Source organism: Hylobates moloch, unplaced genomic scaffold (genome assembly GCF_009828535.3).
Source record: "Hylobates moloch isolate HMO894 unplaced genomic scaffold, HMol_V3 SCAFFOLD_10, whole genome shotgun sequence".
NCBI classification, from domain to species: Eukaryota; Metazoa; Chordata; class Mammalia; order Primates; family Hylobatidae; genus Hylobates; species Hylobates moloch.
Genome location: NW_026652285.1, coordinates 72,068,964 through 72,089,610, shown reverse-complemented (window position 1 = coordinate 72,089,610; position 20,647 = coordinate 72,068,964). Strand labels below are relative to the sequence as shown.

The following is a 20,647-nucleotide window of genomic DNA, read 5'->3' as shown; positions in this document are numbered from 1 at the left end:
CCAAAGTGCTGGGATTACAGGCGTGAGCCACCGCGCCCAGCCCTTAAAGTATAATTAAAAAAAAAAAAAAAAAAAAGGCGAAAGTGAAGCCGTTGTCATTACTGTCTTAAGGTTGCTGTAGTCAGATGTGGTGATGGACAGATTCAGCGGTGCCCAGTGGTTCCATCTGGTTGTTCCTCTCCCATTTGCATTTAAACATGTCTTTTCCATCTTTAAAAATCTCTCCTTTAACCTCATGTCTCCTTCCATACCACCTTCTTTTCTTTCATGCTAGCTGTGTCCGTTTTCATTTTTCTACTCTATCCTCTGCCACGGGTCTCTGCCACCTCCTTCCCCCTAAAACTGTTCTCACCGTTCTTCCCACATACTCATTATTTCTGGATATCTATTACTATCATATGCTGATGGCTCTCAAGACTATATCTACTGGCAGGGCGCAGTGTCTCACACATGTTATCTCAGCACTTCGGGAGACCAAGGGGGGCAAATGGCTTGAACTCAGGAGTTCGAGACCAGCCTGGGCGACACAACGAAACCTCATCTTTACAAAAAATTCAAAAATTAACCAGGCGGTGGTGACATGCGCCTGTGGTCCCATCTACTCAGAAGGCTGAGGCAGGAGGATTGCTTGAGCCCAGGAGGTTGAGACTGCAGTGAGCTGTGATTGTGCCACTGCACTCCAGCCTGGGCAACAGAATGAGGCCTTGTCTTAAAAAAAAAAAAAAAAAAAAAAAAGAGAGAATATATCTACCCAGATGTCTCCTCTGAGTTTCATACTTTCATATCTAATGATCTCTACCTCTACCTGGGTGGCAGACAAGCACTTAAACTCAGAATATTCATAATTAAACTCATCATATTTCCCGTCAAAACTGTACCTTCTTCATATCTCAGCGAATAGCACCATCATCCACTCAGGTTTCCGAACCAGAAATCAGGTTCGAAAACTCCCATGTGTCTCTCTCCCACTGTCACTTTCCTAGTTGAGGTTTCCTTTATCTCTGGCCTGGAGGAATGCAGTAGTCGTTCTTCCTGAAGTGAAGATCCAATTGTATAATACAGTGAGAAGCTACCATACAAACATTATGGTTTATCTTCAGTACAGACCCATATTATTACATGGGTTATTGCCTACTCTGAGAATGTAGGCAATAAATCCATTTTATGGGAATAGTTGCAACCAATAATGGTCTAAGAGGAACAAAAGGAAAACACATTTGCACAACAGTGGATATTTTCCGTGTGTTAGACCTGGTGGCAATGCTGTCCATTTCAAAAATATTTATAATTTCCTACCGTGCACTAGGAACTGTGCCTGCAGGAGCAGCTTCCCAGGCATTGATTCACTGTGTACTTTTTTTCTGGGCCCAGCACTATGTGACATGCAGAGGATCCAAAAATGAAAAATTCATGGTCTCTATTCCTAAGGGACACTCAACTTTCTTCAGTCACTACTGATGTTGAACGATGTCCCAGATGGTCCCACCTAATGCTGAGGTCCTTCTATAGACAGTGTGGTAGTGAAGTTCCTTTTGTGGACTTTTATTTTTAGAGAGTAAATTAATTGCAGAGGGAGAAAAAGTTTCCCATTTCAAAGTCAATCTAGAGACACGTGGAGACTGTTGTCTAGATGCAAGGATTCTTTTCCGGTGACACACAGGAACCACCTCCTTGAGACCTGAATTAAATTGCGAGCAATTTCAGTAATGAATTCAGCCTTGGGCTCAGCCCATTCCCAGAACCTCTGGCTTAATTATGAGAAGAAAACCTATTTATTCTGGGACATCACCACTTTGGGAAAAATTCCTGGAAGCCATCAGAAAAGCAAAGGGAAGATCTTTCTCAGAGTCTCTTCTCTGAATTTCTGAGAAAGAAGCGTTTCATGTTTGGCCTGTCAAGCTGCTTTTAGTTTCAGCCCATGGATTTGCCCCTTATTTAATTATCTCTGAACTTAGGTCTCTCTGTCCATCCAAAGGCCTAGGTCACCTGTGGGAGACTAAGTCAAACTTTCTTGGGCCTTCCTCAGATACCATCTTCCCCTGAGCACGTTCTTCATATTATAAGTTACAAAATACAGTAAGAGAAATAATAATATGTATACAGTACTTTACATTTTACTAAACTCTTTTCAGGTGTTTTAGTTCACTTAATTCTAATAGCAACCAAGAAAGGTGCAGATATGAGGAATCTGAGCCTCAGAGAAAAGTAACCTGTCCATTTCATCATGCTACTGAGAATGAAAAAAAGAAAAGTAACCTGTTCATGATCACACAGCTATTGCATGACAGACCTCACTAAGAAATGAGATATTCTAACTCTATCTTCTTTCCACCTTTTCTCCCTATATCTGTCCAGGGGCCAAAGTAATTTCTATATCTGATCTACTTCAAAATTATTATGAAAACTGAGTAAACTATGTTGATACTGGGAGTCAAGGAATACTGATGTCTGTCCTGGGACTAGCTTGGTTGTGGGGACCCATTGAGGCCCCCTATAAGCCAGGGTCCCAAGGGGACCTATGAAGAGCAAGGAAAGGCAAGGAAAGCTCTCCTGAGGCAGTGGTTTGCAAACTTGGCCACACATTGAAAACATCCCAGGAGCTTTAAGCCTTGGTTTCAGCCCCAGAGATTCTGATTTAGTTGGAAAGTCTTGGGGGCAGCCTTTCCATTTAGACATTTTAAAATCTCCGCAGGTGATACTATAATAATATGCAGGGAAGATTCACTAACATTGCCTGAGGGCACCCACAGTTTCTTTGTAGGGATTGTGGACTCATTCTTTCTCTTTTCTATATGCTTATTACACTAGTCACATTTAGTCATTGAATAAAATCTAGAAAATACTGATTAATTTTTGGAGGATAATCATAATTATTCCACAGAGAAATAAATTTTGTTAACAATTGGCTGTATATCTTTCCAGGATTTGTCTACATACATACACATAAATAAATAATCCTATGCTTTTTATTTAATCAAAAATGATATACATACTGCTATATGCCTTTTATCTTTGACTTTTTTTTCCATATCAACAAATTCAAATTAAGGCTATTTTCAAAGACTTTATAGTATTCCATTGTGTGATTATACCTCACTGAACCTCTAATAACAAAGAGGAGTTTTCTTTTTATCCCCATATCTGTTTCCCTTCCAAGGAGAAGCTTGAAATCCTAGAATCTAGTAGGGAGGATCAGATTTCGTCAATCCTCTTGGCTTCTGCGCCATTTCAAATTTATCCAGAAGATTTACAATTAATCAAACAATATACTAATTTGGGAAAATTGGTTTTTGGAGGAAAGTTTGGAAACTACTATTAATACCCAAGCCCTAATAATCTTAGAGAATGAAAGAAACTGAGGGTTCTACAACTCTCAAAATTCCAACTTGTCTTCAGTTATTTGAGGTCCTTTCTCAAAATTGTTTAAGTCTAGTCAGTTACCTGGGTAAGTTCATTAAGGGAGTCTATGACATAATGCTAAAGACAATAACAACAATTAACACTTGCATAGCACTTTAAAGTGAATAATTCTAACATAAAACCAATATGAACTAACTACCATTCATTAAGTATCCTTCTAGAGAATCAATGTGCCAGGCACTGAACTAGGCACTTAACATAGTCTTCTATTTATCTGTCATAAAGTCTATACACAGTGGTATTATTATTTCAGTTTTACAGATAAGATAGCTGAGGCTCAGTGAATTGCCTGAGCTCACTTATTAAAACTAGACTGTAAACATGGATTGTGTCATGGTTTTACTCAGCATTATATCTCAGAATCTGGTTCAGTGCTTTGCACTGTGCCTAGGAGAAGGTAGGGACTCAATACGTAATCGATGGATGAAGGAATAATTAAATCAAGCTGTTTCTTTAATTCATATTGCCTCTGGGTGATGCAGAGATGCTCTACCCAGAGAAGACTTGCTTCCTATTTCCATCCTCCAGCAATAATTCATATAGTAATGATTTGGTGGCTGATACGGTTTGGCTCTGTGTCCCCATGCAAATCTCATCTTGAATTGTAATCCCCACATGTTGGGGGAGGAGCCTGGTGGGAGGTGATTGAATCATGGGGTGAACTTCCCCCTTGCTGTTCTTATGATAGTGAGTGAGTTCTTATGAGAGCTAGTTGTTTGAAAGTGTGAGGCACCTCCCCCTTCTCGCTCTCTCTCCTGCTCCGCCATGGTAAAGATGTGCTTGCTTCACCTTTGCCTTCTGCCATGATTATAAGTTTCCTAAGGCATAACCATGCTTCCTGTGAAGCCTGCAGAACTGTAAGTCAATTAAACCTCTTTTCTTCATAAATTACCCAGTCTCAGATAATTCTTTATAGCAGTGTGAAAACAGACTAATACAATGGTTTATGGAAATGTGCCTTCATTCTTTACATTCTCTAGGGTAATGGTTCTCCAAATGTGGTCCTGTTCCCAACAAATTCATGGACCCCACTTCAGACAACTAAATCAGAATCTCTGGTCACGAATATCAAGAAACTGTTTTAATAAGCTTTTCACATGTAATCGGAGCACTTTGGGAGACTGAGGTGGGCTGATCATGAGGTCAAGAGATCAAGAACATCCTGGCCAATGTGGTGAAACCCCGTCTCTACTAAAAATACAAAAATTAGCTGGGCTTGGTGGTGCATGCCTGTAGTCCCAGCTACTCGGGAGGCTGAGGCAGGAGCATCACTTGAACCCAGGAGGCAGAGGTTGCAGTGAGCTGAGATCGAGGCACTGCACCCCAGCCTGGCAACGGAGTGAGACTCTGTATCAAAATAATTATGATAATAACAAGCTTTTCAGATGATTCCAATGAACATTAAAGATGAACACTGAAGTTTGAGGCTTAATAAATAAATGGCCTTTCTGTCCTGAGACTCATAGTAGTGGTTTAGCCTGGATGATTGGATGGAGGAGCCATTTACAGAGATTGGGGAAAGAAATGGAGGAGCAAGTTTGGAAGGAGGTCATGAATGTGGGTCTGGTGTGTTTAATTTGAAGTACTTTTGGGATATCCAGGTGAAGGTATCTGGAGGCATCTGGAGCCTTGAGGTCTGGAGCTCAGAAGACAGGACTGAGTCGGAGATACAGATTTGGGAGTGGTAATTGGAGCCATGAATAAGACTGCTCAGGAGAATGAGAAGCATTAGTTTACCTTAAATAATAGCATTATTTTAAGAGAGTTGGGGAGGGGTCCTGAGAGAATGAAGAATCTGAGGACAGTCATTCTTCCTTGTGAGTGACTTGCATTGGAATGTTTGTCTCATCTTCTCCTCTGGATTATAAGCTCCTTAAAGGCAGGGACTGTGTAAACTTTAATAAGTCCCTCAAACAAAACTACATTGCTGCACAGGCTGTGAATAATCAGTGAATTCCTTCCAGGATTCTGCTTTGCAGAAATCCAATGTGATCAGAGCCACCAGCAAGATGTTTTCCCAAAAATCACTTCTATCATTTCCCAATGGACAGTATGGCAGATTAAAAATAAGTGAATAAATAAAGGGTATCATGTGTAATCCACTGATATTTATGCTAATCACATTAATCAGAGTGAATTAATTATACCTGAAAACAGATGCAAAGTTAAATTCCTCAGAAAATCAATTCATTAAACTCATATTGGAATGCACAGTCAACAACCCCCATGTTTAGAAACTATCAGCATGATTTGTGGCAACTTCTGATTTACTAACGAAACTGCTTAAAACATTTTTAAAGGCAATTACAATTACTGTCTGGCATTTGATGGAAAGAAATCTTGTCAGCATTGTCCCTTGTGTGTCAACTGTCACAATTTTCTAAAAATTTTGAGGCGAAAAATAGGCAGGCTCTACTATTTGCTAGCCTCGATTAGGGTTAATTCAATGTGTGTCTGCAAATAATAGTGTTTAATGTAATCTCTCTAATTACAGATAAAACGCATTTTCAGTCATGCTCATCACTGACAGTATTTTGGGATAAGTTAAACTGACAGCTGCTTTCTGAAGGAAAGGAAAAAACAAACCTTCCTTGGGGTTGTGTTGATTTTCTCTCTCTCTCTCCGCCCCACCCCCCTTTCTTTTACATTAAAGTTGAGAAAAAGATGAAACTTGACACTTTGGCTCTGGATACCCATTTTGGAAATTATGACATCATCTATCTCTTGGGAATTTGACATGTTTTCCAGCTCCTACTCCCATCAACGAATACCTAACTTGAATTCACTCAACAGGCACTTTCTAAGGGTTTCCAGTGAACCAAGTATTGTGCTAGGCAGTAAGGGAATCAAGAAGGAATGATTCTACCAAACCTGCCCCCTGCAATTGGCCCCATGAGTCAAGTCAAGCTTCGTACTATGCCAGACTTGATAGTCATAGAGCTCTTATATTCTCAGTCCCTCCAGAGTGAAACTATTCAAGTCAAATGTTTTCTGAAGGACCACAGCTGACTGGATCAGGGACTACCCAAGGATTGAGGGACTACTACTCAGATTGTCCAGGCATCTGTAATGTGACCTCGCATGACAAGTTGAGCCAGATCAGTCAGATTTTCTTTCTCAGGAATAGAAATTGGAAAATACTAGATGAGGTGGTTAGGGGTGAAGGTGAAATTAGAAGGCAGTAAGAGAAAAACCACAAGATAGAAAGAATTAAGACCTTGAGAGGGCAGGCATCATTGGGTCTATGAGACTATGAGGAAGCCAAAACACAGGGCCTAGTTTAAGGTTGAATGAATCAAAGGATGAATAAATAAACAAATAATTGTGACCTAAGATGTCTTTGGCTTTTTTTGGTAGCTTCAAAACATGAGTGATTCACACTGAGTCACTATCTTTGATACTCCTGACTCTTTTTTCACCTATGCTGTAGATGAACCATGTTTCTTGCATACTGTGTGTCTCAGTTGGGATATAATTCAGCTTTGAGTAATGGAAAAACTCAAAATAACACTGATTTAACAAGGAGTTTATTTTTTTTTTCTGATGAAAAGCCTACTTATATACAATCCAACTCAGATAGGGTTGCTCTGCTCCATAAAATCCTCAGGGCTGATTCCTTCCAATTTCCTTTGCTACAGTTCTTAGGAGGTACCCTTATCTCCATAGTCTAAAGTGGCATCCACGTTCCAGATAAAAGGATGGAGAGACGGATGAAGAAGAAGGGGTAGAAGTCACCAGCCATCGCTTAAGATAGTTTTCTAGAACCTGGGAAAGTCTTATTCATGATGTTTGGGTGGAAATTTTGGAAAAGATCTGAATTCTGCTTCCAGAGCAACACCAGAAGCAGAGATGACACCAGTGGTACAGGAAAAAAAAAATGTTAACAGAGCTAATATCAAACAGAGTTGGAAGCCTGAAGCCAGAGCTAATATAAAAGTTGGCAGAATTTACAGATATCTTGAGGAGGACTTTCAACCTCCCTGTTTGTGGAATAAAGTGTTTAAAACAATCCCTTCTGGATCCTAAGGAAAAGAGGCCCCAGCAACCTATGGGTTACAATACAAATGAGGCATATTCCAAGACCAACCCTACATCTAAGCCATCCTAAAATATCACCTATCATGATACCACCCTTGACTCTCTCCAAGTTGAAATTTTCATACATAGAGCCACTCTCTGGAGCCAGACAGTAGTGATGTTGTCACTAGAAGTCTACTGTCCAATGCCTTCTGGAAGACAGAGAGGCATATAAAACATAGTGCCCAGACTTCTAGCCCTCAGGATGGTAGAAATTACACCATCTCAGAAGTGGGGGAGCTAGAAAAGAAAGGAAAGGAAAGCTAGTTCTGAAAAGGGGTTGTTTGGAGTATATTGACTTTGTTCTGTAAAAAGTGAGATATAAAGCATAGTAAGACGCCATTTTATAACCACTGGATTCACAATAATAAAAAATTCTGGGCCAGGCATGGTGGCTTATGCCTGTAATCCCAGCACTTTGGAAGGCTGAGGCGGGTGGATCACCTGAGGTCGAGAGTTCAACACCAGCCTGACCAACATGGTGAAACCCCATCTCTACTAAAAATACAAAATTAGCCAGGCATAGTGTTGCATGCCTATAATCCTAGCTACTTGGGAGGCTGAGGCAGGAGAATTGCTTGAACCCGGGAGGTGGAAGTTGTGGTGAGCCGAGATCGTGCCATTGCGCGCTAGCCTGGGCAACAATTGTGAAACTCTGTCTCAAAAAAAAAAAAAAAAATTCTGATGAATCCAAGTCTTGAGGAAGATGTAGAACAGTAGGAATTCTCACTGTTGGTGAGAGTGTAAATTGGTGCAATGCTTTTGAAGAAAATATATCTAGTAAAGGAAACAACATGTATGCCACATATCCTACCAACTCTACTTCTTGGTTGGCCTACAGCTGTGGGTCTCAAACTTTGGTATGCATCATAATTACCTGGAGGGCTTCTAAAACACAGATTGCTGGGCCCTCCCTCAGAGTTTCTGATTCAGTAACTCTGGAGTGGGGCCTGAGAATCTGCATTTAGTAAGGTCCCAGGTGATGCTGATGCTGCTGATCCTGGGACTACACTTTGAACCCCCAGCCTAGGGAAATTATTTCCTGTGTTTATTAGGAGATGTGTACAAAAATTTCATAACATCATAGCTAGTAATAGCAAGAACCTGGAAACAAGTTAAATATCCCTTGACAGGAAAATGAATAGAGAAATTATACTGTATTAAGAGAGGTACTACAGAGCAGAGAAAATTAATGAATTAGAGCTATACAACATCATAGATAAAACAAGTTGCAAAAGAATATATGCTTTATGATACTAAATACAAAACTCAAAGTCATGTAAATTTAAACGAGAAATTGTTTAGGAATATATACATATATAATGATAAACCAAAATTCAGAATGGCGGAGGGAAGAGGGAAATGGGATTGGGGAGGCACAGGGATTCCGGTAGTTCTTGAGTTGGGTGGTAAGCTCAAATATGTTTGTTCTATTATTCTTTCACATCTATAAAATATTTGACAATTATTTTGTGCTTTAAAATCAGTTTTATAGAGTGTGGTGGCTCACGCTTGTAATCTCAACACTTTTGGAGGCCAAGACAGGTGAATCACTTGAGCCCAGGAGTTTGAGACCAACCTGGACAACATGGTGAAACCGCTTCTCTAAAAAAAAAAACAAAACAAAAATGAGGTGGGCGTGGTTGCTTGTGCCTGTAGTCCTAGCTACCTGAGAGGTTGAGATATGAGGATTACTTGAGCTCAGAAGGTCAAGGCTTCAATGAGCCATGATTGCACCATTGCTCTCCAGCCTGGGTGACAGAGTGAGACCCTGTCTCAAAAATATAAAATAAAATCAATTTCACTTCTGTATATATGAAATATTTCACTTTTTTCTTTTTAATCAGTTATATATTTTCAACTTCATATTCTTTTAGTTTCCCATAGAATCTTCACAATGTGAAAAAGTAAAATAAAAATATAAAGATGTATCTTTTTTTTTAAATAAGGAAAAAGCCCTTGAATATGTATATATGGACGAGGAAGCATGTAAGCAGCTTGTTAGGATAGTGTGTGTGTGCGTGTGTGTGTGTGTGTTTGTGTGTATTTATTCTTAAAATACGTTTGTGTAGTTCTGAGCAATTGATTAAAAACTGCCAGGAGAAAATCAGCAAGGGATGAAAGGCCTGGGGGGAAGAAACTACGGTTTGGGGAACAAAAGGTAGAAAGTGTATTTGTGGACATGTAAATTCAAAGGGCAAGATGGAGGCCAGGCTGCCAGGAAGGGAATGGCTCTGAGATGAGCAAGGATTGCCTGCTTCTCTGCATTTGTTCCAGCATCTTTTCTCAGGGATAAAAAAGGCAGATCTGGGGGGTGATGCCTTTGTGGGGTTTATGAAAGTAACCAGAAGGGGACAGAGAGGTGGTTGTAGAGTCCAAAGGAGAACAACTTGGAAGATGTGGACTACAGAGCCTGAGCGGAAGTTTTAAATCACCTAGAAATTGGGAGGTTGGCTGGAAGCATAAAAGAGTCATGAGGGGTTGAATGATTGAAGCCCACTCTGAGGATAGGGAATGTTTGTGTTTAGAGATGAAAGGACTAGAAAGGGATTCCAAAAGTGGAGCAGGGCCTTGTTATTACAAGGCTCAGTGGGACTGAGGTTGGTGACGGACAAGCTTTGAGTACTGTGGGGACAATGATGGGGACCTGTTGAGTCAAGAAGTCTGAAGAATTCACAAGACAGGTGATACGTCTGGCAGGCAGGAATGATGAAGTTGAGTCAGAGTATTGGATGGTAGCTGTGTTGCTCAGGTAGAGTTCTTACCATTGCTGATGAGCAAGGAACTGAGATTAGAGGACTCCTGTGTTCTGGGAAGGAATGGGGGTCTAATCACAGCTCCATGAATGCAGCTGGGGGCAGTAGAGCCATATTGACCTGTGTTCAAATCCACTTACTAGCTGTGAGGTCCTGCTGCTAAATACTTAACCTCTCCTGGCCTCTTTTCCCATTTTCAGACAGATGATATCACCTCCTTCCTAGAAGTGGTAACCATTAAATGAGAGCATAGATGAAAGGGTTTACTAGAATATCTGGCACACACCACAGATTATTAATAAATGTTAGTGAGACAAAGCAGGAGTCCTTCTTAGGGTCCTAATGGGCCCCCCAAACATGGAAATAAAGGAAACATCTTGAATCTCTTCAAGGGAAATTCCAGGCACCCAGCTATCCCTGAGAAATAAATAAGCAATCCCATAAGCAAAAAAAAAAAAAAAAAGGAATAGCATAAACAATAATCTCAAGCAAGTTAGAGTCACAAGGTGTTTTAGTTCCTTCTAGAAACTAAAAGATAACACCGTAACATATGTTCTTGAGTTGTTTATTAGAAACCAAGACTCCCACTGATGAAAAATGCTGGCCATTGTCAGGGAGACCTTAGATAAAGGGGACCTGAAGATTGAACACTGACCACCGTTCTTTGTTCTAAATTTCTTCCTGTGGGACCTGGATAAGAGTCACACCCACAGGCCAAACATTAACCTTCCTTTCTGCTGAACCCAAGTTTTTAGACAAAACCTTGTTTCCTTAACCAATTGCAAATCAAATAATTTCTGAATCTGCCCAATGACCTGTAAGCTCCCACTTCAGGATAGCTCATCTTTTCAGGCCAAACCAATGTATAACCTCCATGTTTGACTCACAATTTTGTCTGTAACTTCTGCTTTCTTGAAATATACCCCTGCCTTTAAAAACCTTTGCTCGTAAGCCATCAGGGAATTTGGGTCTTAAGTGTTAATTGCCCAATCCCCTTGCTTGGCACCCTGCAATAAATGCCTCACTTTCTATCACTGCAAATCCCAGTGTCAGTGTTTGGCTTTTTCTGTGCACTGAGTGAGCGGATCAGAGTTTGGTTTAGTAACATTAGGTCTGTCTTCTCTTCCCCTCAAATCAAGTACTCTTAGAGGCCCTGCATGGGGGATGGCCAGCATCACAGGAGGTAATCAGAGAAGGGGCTGATGATCCCTGAGCTCACTGATGGAGCCATGAAATGAGTCAGACAGAGACAGAAAAACTAAAACAGGAAGGACAGTGCACTTGCAACAAAAGCCAAACAGAACAAGCATCACCCATGTCAGTGTCACAGTGCAACTCAGAGACAACCCTGAGGAAGACTTTGCTGAAGCATTTTGTGAAGAATTTTGTACATGGTGAGGGATGGTAAATAATGGTGCAAAAACCTTCTTTGAAACTGATGGGATTTTCAACTAGTTGGGCAAAGGATGGGCCTTCTTAGAGAAGAGCGTTCAGAAAAGATGATGAACTACTTAAGCCTCTTAGATTTTAGTCCTTTCAGTTTTCAGCCTAGCCCTGGAACAATGGTTTATAAACAGCCTTGTTCATGGAGCAACCTCAGATGCCTCCTGAGATAAAGAAATGGGGAGGCTCTGAAATCAGTGCCTAAGGCAAAAAAACCCCACATAAAATCAAGATTATTCTTGAAAAGCACTTAAATCATGCTTAAGCTCAAAATTCAACAATTACTCAAAATAATGGAAAGCAGGATTTGAAGAGATATTTGCACATCCATGTTCACAGCAATATTATTCATAATAGTCAAGAAGTGGAAGCAACCCAAATGCCCATTGATGGATTAATGGGTAAACAAAATGTGGTATGTAAATACCATGGAATATTATTTAGCCTTCAAAAGGAAGGAAATTCTGGCACATAATACAACATGGATGGACCTGAGGACATTATGCTAAGTGAAATAAGCCAGTTACAAAAATACAAATACTGTATGGCTTTACTTACATGAGTAGTCAAATGCATAGAGACAGAAGTTAGAATGGTGGTTGCCAGGGGCTGCAGAAGGGGGAATGGGGAGTTGTTTAATGGGTATAGAGTTTCAGTTTTACAGGATGAAAAAGAGTTCTGGAGATTGCTTGCTCAACAATGTACTTAACACTCCTGAACTGTACACTTAAAAACAGTTAGGATGGTAGATTTTGTTATGTGTATTTTACCACAATTTAAAGTCAGAAATTAGTTCCTTGTGTTTATCTTTGCATTTAACCGATAGGAATTCAACTATAGGCAAGTGCCCCTTTATTTAGCCTTGTTCTTCCTGGTCCCCTCCCCATTCAAACCACACCTTTGTCCTTATTGTCCCTCGAGGAGGGGCTTAACCTTCTTCTCTTATTTTTTATTGTAGCCAAGCACTTACGTTTGTTTTGTTTTTTATTGATAAGAGTACCTATATTTGAATTTATGTCAGATGGCACTCCACTATAGCTGTCATTCTTTTCTTACTAATCATAGTTTATGGTTGAGTAATGAAGGTCCTGTTGAGAAGCGGCAGGAAGTGTTTGGCTCCTAAACCAAACACTCATAAAGTATTGTCTGTGACATCTAAGTACTGTGTCTGCACAGTACACTAATAATATATTTATAATTTAATGCTGAATAATATTCTGCTGTATTTATATACCACATTGTTTATCCATTCATCTGTACTTAGATGTCACAGACAATACTTTATGCATGAACTGATGAAGTAAGTCATGAGAACTCCCATGCTTTTGAGCCGTCACCACACAAAAAGCATATTTGCACTAACTCAGAACACATGATGTTTTGGGTAGAGTTGAATAAAAGTTTCATTTGTATTACCCACAAAGAAGGGGTTTCTAAGTAATGTAGTAGTGATGGCTTAAACAAAAAGGCAGAGAGCACTCATCCATCTTTGAGAACTGTAACGTTGATTCTTGGAAATGTTGGTTCACAAACCGTATCATATTGTCTTGATATAGAAATGAATCTTTCTTACCTCTAAAGAACACTTTTAGCCAACAAATTTTAGCTCCATTTACATTATATACAGTTGAAAGAAAAATAGGAGTTTCACACACTGTGCATGTTTGTATCTCCTCAAAGCACTCAGCAGCGGTTTGTCCCTAGGAAGTAGTCAATAAATGGTTATTGAATTTAGAATGTCCTTCTTTCCAATCAGTAAGGTTTAATGTATATCCAATTCAGAAATCCCATTAATTTTTCAGCATTACTAAGCCTTTAAAAAATCAATTTTGGGGATGTGCTTAAGAGTTCACAGCAAATACTATTACATAATAATTAAGAGAAAACTGTTAAATGAAGCAGGCTTATTCAATACAACAGTAGCCATTGATAAAATGTAATTTAATTTAATCATTTAAATTTACATTGTTAATGTACAAGAGCATTTCTTTCAAACCACAGGTTAACACACACTAAAGAGCAATGCTGTTAGAGGAGCAGAGAAACTTTGGAAAACTCTGCTGTCTGAAATAAAAGCAAGGCACTCTCCATTAACAGCTGGTGGCTTCCTGATTTCCGCCCACAGAAGGCATGTTCACACTGAGAGAGCTCTCCCGCAAGGGGAGGAATCACCTGCTTTAATACATGTTGTTCTCTTCTGTGCTAGTGTGGTCATCCACTCTGTATAAACTTATGTGCAACATTAAGACAAAAAAAGGGAGTTGAGTTGATAGATGACTTGGGAGGCTCTCATAGTTATAATAACTATGGAAGACAGAAGAACATGCTATCATCTTTATTTTTAGCACTCATATCTGGACCTATTACTAAAAAAGCTTCTTCATTCCTTCCAACCACTAGATTATAATGGCTAAAAAGTCTTTTCTTTAAATCTGATGGGTGTAAAAATAAAAAGTAACAGCATTTCTCTAGGGCTCTGTTTTTGTTTTGTTTTGTTCTTCCTTTACAGACATGAAAAAAACAAGGATTAACTTTCCAAATACTCATGGTGCACAAGAAGGTTATGTATGCACAGTATTTCTAATTTATTCAAATTCAATTTGAATTTGGTCTGAAGCTATCTTGTATGAAATGTTAGCTTTCCTGATATTTAATAATATTTATTATGTTTGCATATAAGCTCAAAAAATTAATGCAAAAGTATACTTTACTCATGGTTATCTTCAGGTAAATATTAGTGGTTATGTTTAAAAGCCTGATTTTATATAGATGGAGTAAGTTGAGAAAAAAAAAGACCATGGAAATGTAAATTGGGTCTTAGTCTTGATTCTGTTACTAGCTGTGTGACCTTGAGTAATTCTTCACCCTTCAATGGGCCCCAGTTTGCTCGTCTATTAATTTTAAGGGGTTGGACTAGTTGACAGGCCAGGCCCCTTCCAAGTCTAACATTTCAAAATCCTAACATTCCAGGTTCTATCATCTTGATATATAAAAATAACAATCTTTCATAAAAGCACACATAAACATAACACATAATCAAATATTAGAATGACTCTTGGAAAAAAACATATGATTTCCTATCTGGGTTATACTTTGCAGCAATTAGGCAATTCATTTGGCATTTGTTTGATTGTATAATTTAATGACAATATAAACAGCATAGTTTTGTTATTTTTCCTTTAAAAAGACTAAAGCAAAATGATTTAAAGCTAACAAAAACTACTGTGACATCAGTTTGACATTCAAAGTTTGTTTCTTAGCAAAATGGCCAAAGATATTTTGACTTGATACAGAGTATATAATATAAAGACTTTTAGACCTAAAAATCTTCAAACATTATTCGAATTTAGCAAAACATAAGCAAAATTTTAATATCAAAGTGCTAAACAGTACTGCCTTAAAAGTCACTGCAAATGAACCATAAAATAACGGCATGGGAAGTGACATTTATTGTACAAATGGTTAATAAAAAGACACATTATAAATATATATATATGTAACCTGCTATATTTATATATATATATATATTTGCTTATTTAATTTCTAATTGGTGTATCCAAGTCACTGTGAACACCCCATTTAATTACTCTGTAACTCAGCTTCCAGGAGCTGGTGGTCTTGCAATAAATACAGGCAAAGCTATTACAATATAACGTGCATACAAATGTTTATACAAATAAGGACACTATGCAACAAATTATCTCATAGTAATATGGCATTAACAGTAGAAACATACAAAAGGGAGTACGAACACGGAATGTTGAAACGCAGCCCACTAATCCTTCCTAGTACTCACACTCATACTATTTTTTAAATCTTTTCTAGTATTCACATTCATACTTTTTTTTTAAAAAAGAAGATTTGCTTGCTCTCCAAAATTGTCTCCTTAACCAATAACAAAAACTAAATTATGTCTATAAAAATTCTTATTGTCCCTGGCGCTTACCCTGTATGACCCAGTTCCTGCTGATTTGCATGTTCTTATCTAGGGATCAAATACTCGACTGACTTATGGAGCTTCTGAATGAATATACCAGTCAATTACTACAACTGAAGCAAGTTTAGGGAACTCTGCTGGGGTTGATAGAACACAACCAAAACAGTTACATGTAATCCAGTTTATAATCTGATCCGCTTTCAGGATAGCTGGACAGTAAGGGCAGGGATCTGGTTCCATCAAGAATGGCCTAAAAGTCTTGGATGGGCCATACCTCAGAAGGGATCGACAGGTAAGGTAAACCCAGCCTCTGCTACGGATATTAACATGTGTCATTTGCTAACATGACTGGCTCCTTTTTATTTCCATACAGAATAAAGGAGAGTTAATAAACAAGACTTAGTAAGACAGCACTTTAAAAAATTGCACTTGTTTATGGAAGCAAACAGCCACTATTGTTTTGCTATGTCTGATTTGTAGGTAATCCTCCATCTTTCACCATTTGTTAAAATAAAGGAAGAAGGAAATTAAAAGGAAGTTTCTGCCTTGTTTGCACCACATACGTACCTTTGATACAGGAAGCGTATTTTCAAGGGACCAATCTTTAAGACACATCCTACCCTGGCGAACAACCCTTGGCTGTTCTTGTTTTTAAATACAAAGCAACTATAATTGTATTCCCCAGAAAGAGTTTTAAAACAGTTATATTATCCTTTTTTTTTTTCCTGCTGGGACAGCATTGTCCAAAAGTGCTTTGTTAGCAATTTCTTAGAAAACCCTCATGAACTATACCCCCCTCCCACTCCATCCCCCAATGCCTAAATATAAAACACAACCTCAACACAATACTCTGCAAGTTTTCTGGCTTTAGGTTGTAAGGAAAAGAGCCAGAAAAAAAAAAAGAAAGTCTTTGCTTTCTGCAGGAGCTGCTTTTCCTCTTAAGGAAGGACAGGAAATGATAGGTTTCCAAACCTATCCCTTTGCTGCGTAGCAAGCAGGTGCTAGGAGAGGAGGCGGCTCACTGCTCGGCTGCTCCTGATTAGAAAGGTAGGGTGTCCAGGAAGAGCTTGTCGATGATGGAAGGTGGAGACACCAAGTCTTCCAGCTTCAGGTAGAAGATGCGCTGGAGGCCCAGGGTGCAGATCTTCCTCAGTTCTACCAGGGCACCCAGGACCTTGGACTCGGTGGGCTCCAGAGCCTGTCCCTTACTCTGGTGGTCTTTTAAACTGCTTGTGATCTTGTTGCATAGCTCCTCAACTCTCTTTGGTTCTTTTAACCCATGTCTTTCTGCAGAGGGATAGAGAAGGGCAAGAAGTTTAGGAGGCAAATACATCTTAAGACACTTTGAATCCCTAATTGAGGTCTGTGTCTCATTCTGCCAGTTTGGATGGCTTCTTTACAATCAAAGTGCCCTCCCTGTTAGAGATAGTTCATGGAGTTTGGTATTAAACAACACCAAGGTTTGAATCCCAGTCCCAACACTTACTTGCTGTGCACGCTAGAGTAAGTCTCTTTACTTCTGAGCACCCATTTCCTTATGAGATGAAGAAAATGATCATACCCAATTCAGGGTTTCTGGGATGGCCAGCTTAGGTAAGTAACACAAGAGAAGCACAGTTCCTGGCACACAGCCACATGGAATGAATGGCAGGGTGGTTATTATTTTGCATACATTATCCTACTAAGTTCTCACAAAGCCTTGTCAATAGGCAACTATTTTTCAGAGTGACACAGAAACACATCCAGGCAAATGAATTAATGTTTCTATCTTGACAGACTCATTTAAGGGAGATGGGGAGGCTGTAACTTCCATTTGCTAATGCAAGGGCTGCTCGAAAAGACCCAACACAGCAAAGTGCATTCCTGTGTTTTCATGCTAACCAGCACTGAGAAGCATTCAGCTTTTCTTTTCCTTGTTTTGTTCCCCCCCACTTGAAACCCCTATTGACCTACACCTGGCACTCTGTACAAAATACGCATGTCCTCCTGCTGTGGAGATGGAAAAGCCAAAGAGAAGGGGAGGAAGCCCAGAAGGATATGGTGCAGGCATATTATAATGTGTCAAGACACAAATACCAGTATCTTATATTTTACAAAACAATATATAAAATGATCTCCATGTGAAATACTATGATCTATTTTACGTATAAGGTTAAATGAATTTCCCAAAGTCACTCAGCTGATAAAAGCTGGGATTAGAACCCAGTTTTCTGAGGCAAATACTGGTCTCCTGTTCCAAAGCAATGAGAAGCAATGATATCCACAACAAATCACTATGCTTTTCCCCAGCATTTAGACTTCAGAGCTTCATTTCTCTTTTTTTTTTTTTTTTTTTTTTTTTGAGACGGAGTCTGACTCTGTTGCCTAGGCTGGAGTGCAGTGGTGCAATTTTGGCTCACTGCTCCCCCACTTCCTCCCCTAACCCTGATTCAAGCGATTCTCCTGCCCCACCCTCCCGAGTAGCTGAGACTACAGGTGTGCACCACCATGCCCAGCTAATTTTTTGTATTTTCAGTAGAGATGGGGTTCCACCATATTGGCTAGGCTGGTCTCGAACTCCTGACCTCAAGTGATCCTCCCACCTTGGCCTCCCGAAGTGTTGGGATTACAGGCATAAGCCACTGTGCCTGGCCTCAGAGCCTCATTTCTAAGGGAAGAGCTTGGCCTCTGTTGTCTCAGTTTTCTTCTCTCAGTACATTTACATGTAAAATCGTAATTCTTGAGAGATGGAAGACATCCTTCTAATGGGAAATCAAGCAATAGTTTCTAATTTTTATGAAATTAATTTTTTTGCTTTTGAGTCACGGTCTTGCTCTGTTGCCTGGGCTGCAGTGCAGTGGTGCAGTCATGGTTCACTGTAGCCTGAAACTCCTGGGCTTAAGTGATCCTCCTGCCTCAGCCTCCCAAGTAGCTAGGACTATAGGCATGCACCACCATACCTGGTTGATTTTTAAATTAGTTTTTGTAGAGGCAGGGCCTCACTATGTTGCCCAGGCTGGTCTTGAACTCTTGGGCTCAAGTGATCCTCCTGCCTCAGCTTCCCAAAGCGCTGAAATTACAGGCATGAGCTACCGTGCCTGGCTCTAAATTAATTTTTTAAGTTGGGGGCATTTTTGTTAGAAAAGTTATTTCCTTGAAGCAAAAGCCAATAAGAAAAATGAAGAACTATCCAGACACTTTTTTCTTGTCCCAAATAAGAGGCCTGGGAACCAGAAAATTTGCATTATCATCAGTTTGGCTAGTTGTGTATGATTTGGGGAAGTTCCTCCCTCTTTGGGGCCCTGCAAAAGGAGATGGTTGAACTTAATTATCTGTAAGGTCCCAAAGCTCTGATGTGTCCTCCCTCCCCTTCCTTCCTTCCTTCCTTCCTTCCTTCCTTCCTTCCTTCCTTCCTTCCTTCCTTCCTTCCTTCCTTCCCTCCCTCCCTCCCTCCCTCCCTCCCTCCCTCCCTCCCTTCCTTCCTTCCTTCCTTCCTTCCTTCCTTCCTTCCTTCCTTCAGAGAGTCTCACTCTGTCACTCAGGCTGTGCAGTGGTGAAATCTCAGCTCACTGCAACATCCACCTCCTGGTTTCAAAAGATCCTCCTGTCTCAGCATCCCAAGTAGCTGGGATTACAAGTGTGTGCCACCACACCTGGCTAATTTTTGTATTTTTAGTAGAGACAGGGTTTCACTATATCAGCCAGGCTGGCCTCAAACTCCTGGCCTCAAGTGAGCCACCCACCTCGGCCTCCCAAAGTGCTGGGATTACAGGCATGCACTACTGCACCTGGCCTGATATGTTATAATGATGTTAAAATACAACCATGAAGATTGCCAGTGGGATCTCCATGGACTGTAAGTTGCAGGCATCTTGTCTCAATGCAATATGCTATAAAGAGACTGGCACTGGCCCTGGAGTTAGACAGACCTAGGTTCTAGTTGTGGTTCTGTCACTTACTAGCTGGGTGACCTAATTTCTCTAAGGCTCAATGTCTTCACAGGAAAATCAGAATTATTGGGTGGCAGATACACAGCCTTTGCTGTATTATTCCTGTGTGTCTTCAATGTTATGTAATAGATTAAAAGAAAAAGTACAATGATAATAAAACCCAACTCCATGGATTGTTGTGGCTCAATTAAGATAATATTATGGAAAAGTGGTCTGTCAGCTGTAGAGTGCTATACACATGGAATAATCAGAACCAAAGACAATGCTTGCCAGTGGGCAAGTGGCTGGTAACTACAAGGTCTAACAAAAGGCAATTAGTGGCCTAATTTCCAAGCTTTGCAGTGCATCATTTTGCTTTCCCTGAGAAACTATTCACTAATCAGCCCAGGTGCAGACCTGTCTCCTACGGCTTATCTTTACTAAATACATAGGCTCCATGTTTCAGTCTCAGAAGAAGCACCTGAGAGTGAATTTTAAGAGAATCCTGCATGCAGTGGTGTTCTGCCTAAAGTTTTATTTTTCTCCCCAAAACAAAAGAACAGGCTGTAAATTTGGCAGTAAATTTCAAGAGCTATAAATCGTTCATAGCCTCTGACCAAGTAATCCCACTCTTGGGAATTTATCCAAAGGAAACATTTAGCAGAAGAATAAAACTGTATACATGAAGACATTTGGTTCAGCATTATCTATTACCAAGACAAAACAAAACAAAAGCAAAGAAACAAAAAACTGGAAAAAGGCAAAGGGCTGAAGAATAGGGGAACCATTAAGTAAATAATGGTATATGGAAGGGAAGATTCTGGAGACATCAAACAGAACAAATATGAAGGCTATGAAGCAAAATAAAAAAAGTCTACAACATTAAATAAAGAGTAGAATATTAAATACTAAAGCTGTGATTCCATCTATGCAAAAATTATTTCTTCATATAGAGAAGGGTGAAAGAAAATATAAACATGAAAATACCTATGGGGTTTTGGGATAACTTTTTCCTTCCTTTTAAAATGTCCAGGTTGTGCTCTTTGTATAATAATGTTAAAATAGAATGAGATGGATTTCATCCTTTGTGAAGCCCTTGAGTAGCT

General features: G+C 39.7%; 1 protein-coding gene and 1 long non-coding RNA gene across 3 annotated transcripts in view; one reads left to right on the top strand and one right to left on the bottom strand.

Annotated features, from left to right (window-relative positions):
* LOC131384492 (uncharacterized) overlaps positions 1 to 20,647 on the top strand; it is a 57,041-nt gene that overhangs the window by 26,848 nt on the left and 9,546 nt on the right. The gene's annotated exons all lie outside the window — the stretch shown is intronic.
* NR4A3 (nuclear receptor subfamily 4 group A member 3) overlaps positions 16,451 to 20,647 on the bottom strand; it is a 40,903-nt gene continuing 36,706 nt past the window's right edge. For both annotated transcript variants that reach the window (XM_032164673.2, XM_032164674.2), the window contains one exon: positions 16,451 to 16,920. In XM_032164673.2, coding sequence (XP_032020564.1) covers positions 16,673 to 16,920 — 248 coding nt within the window. In that variant the 3' untranslated portion in view covers positions 16,451 to 16,672. The remainder of the gene's footprint in view (positions 16,921 to 20,647) is intronic.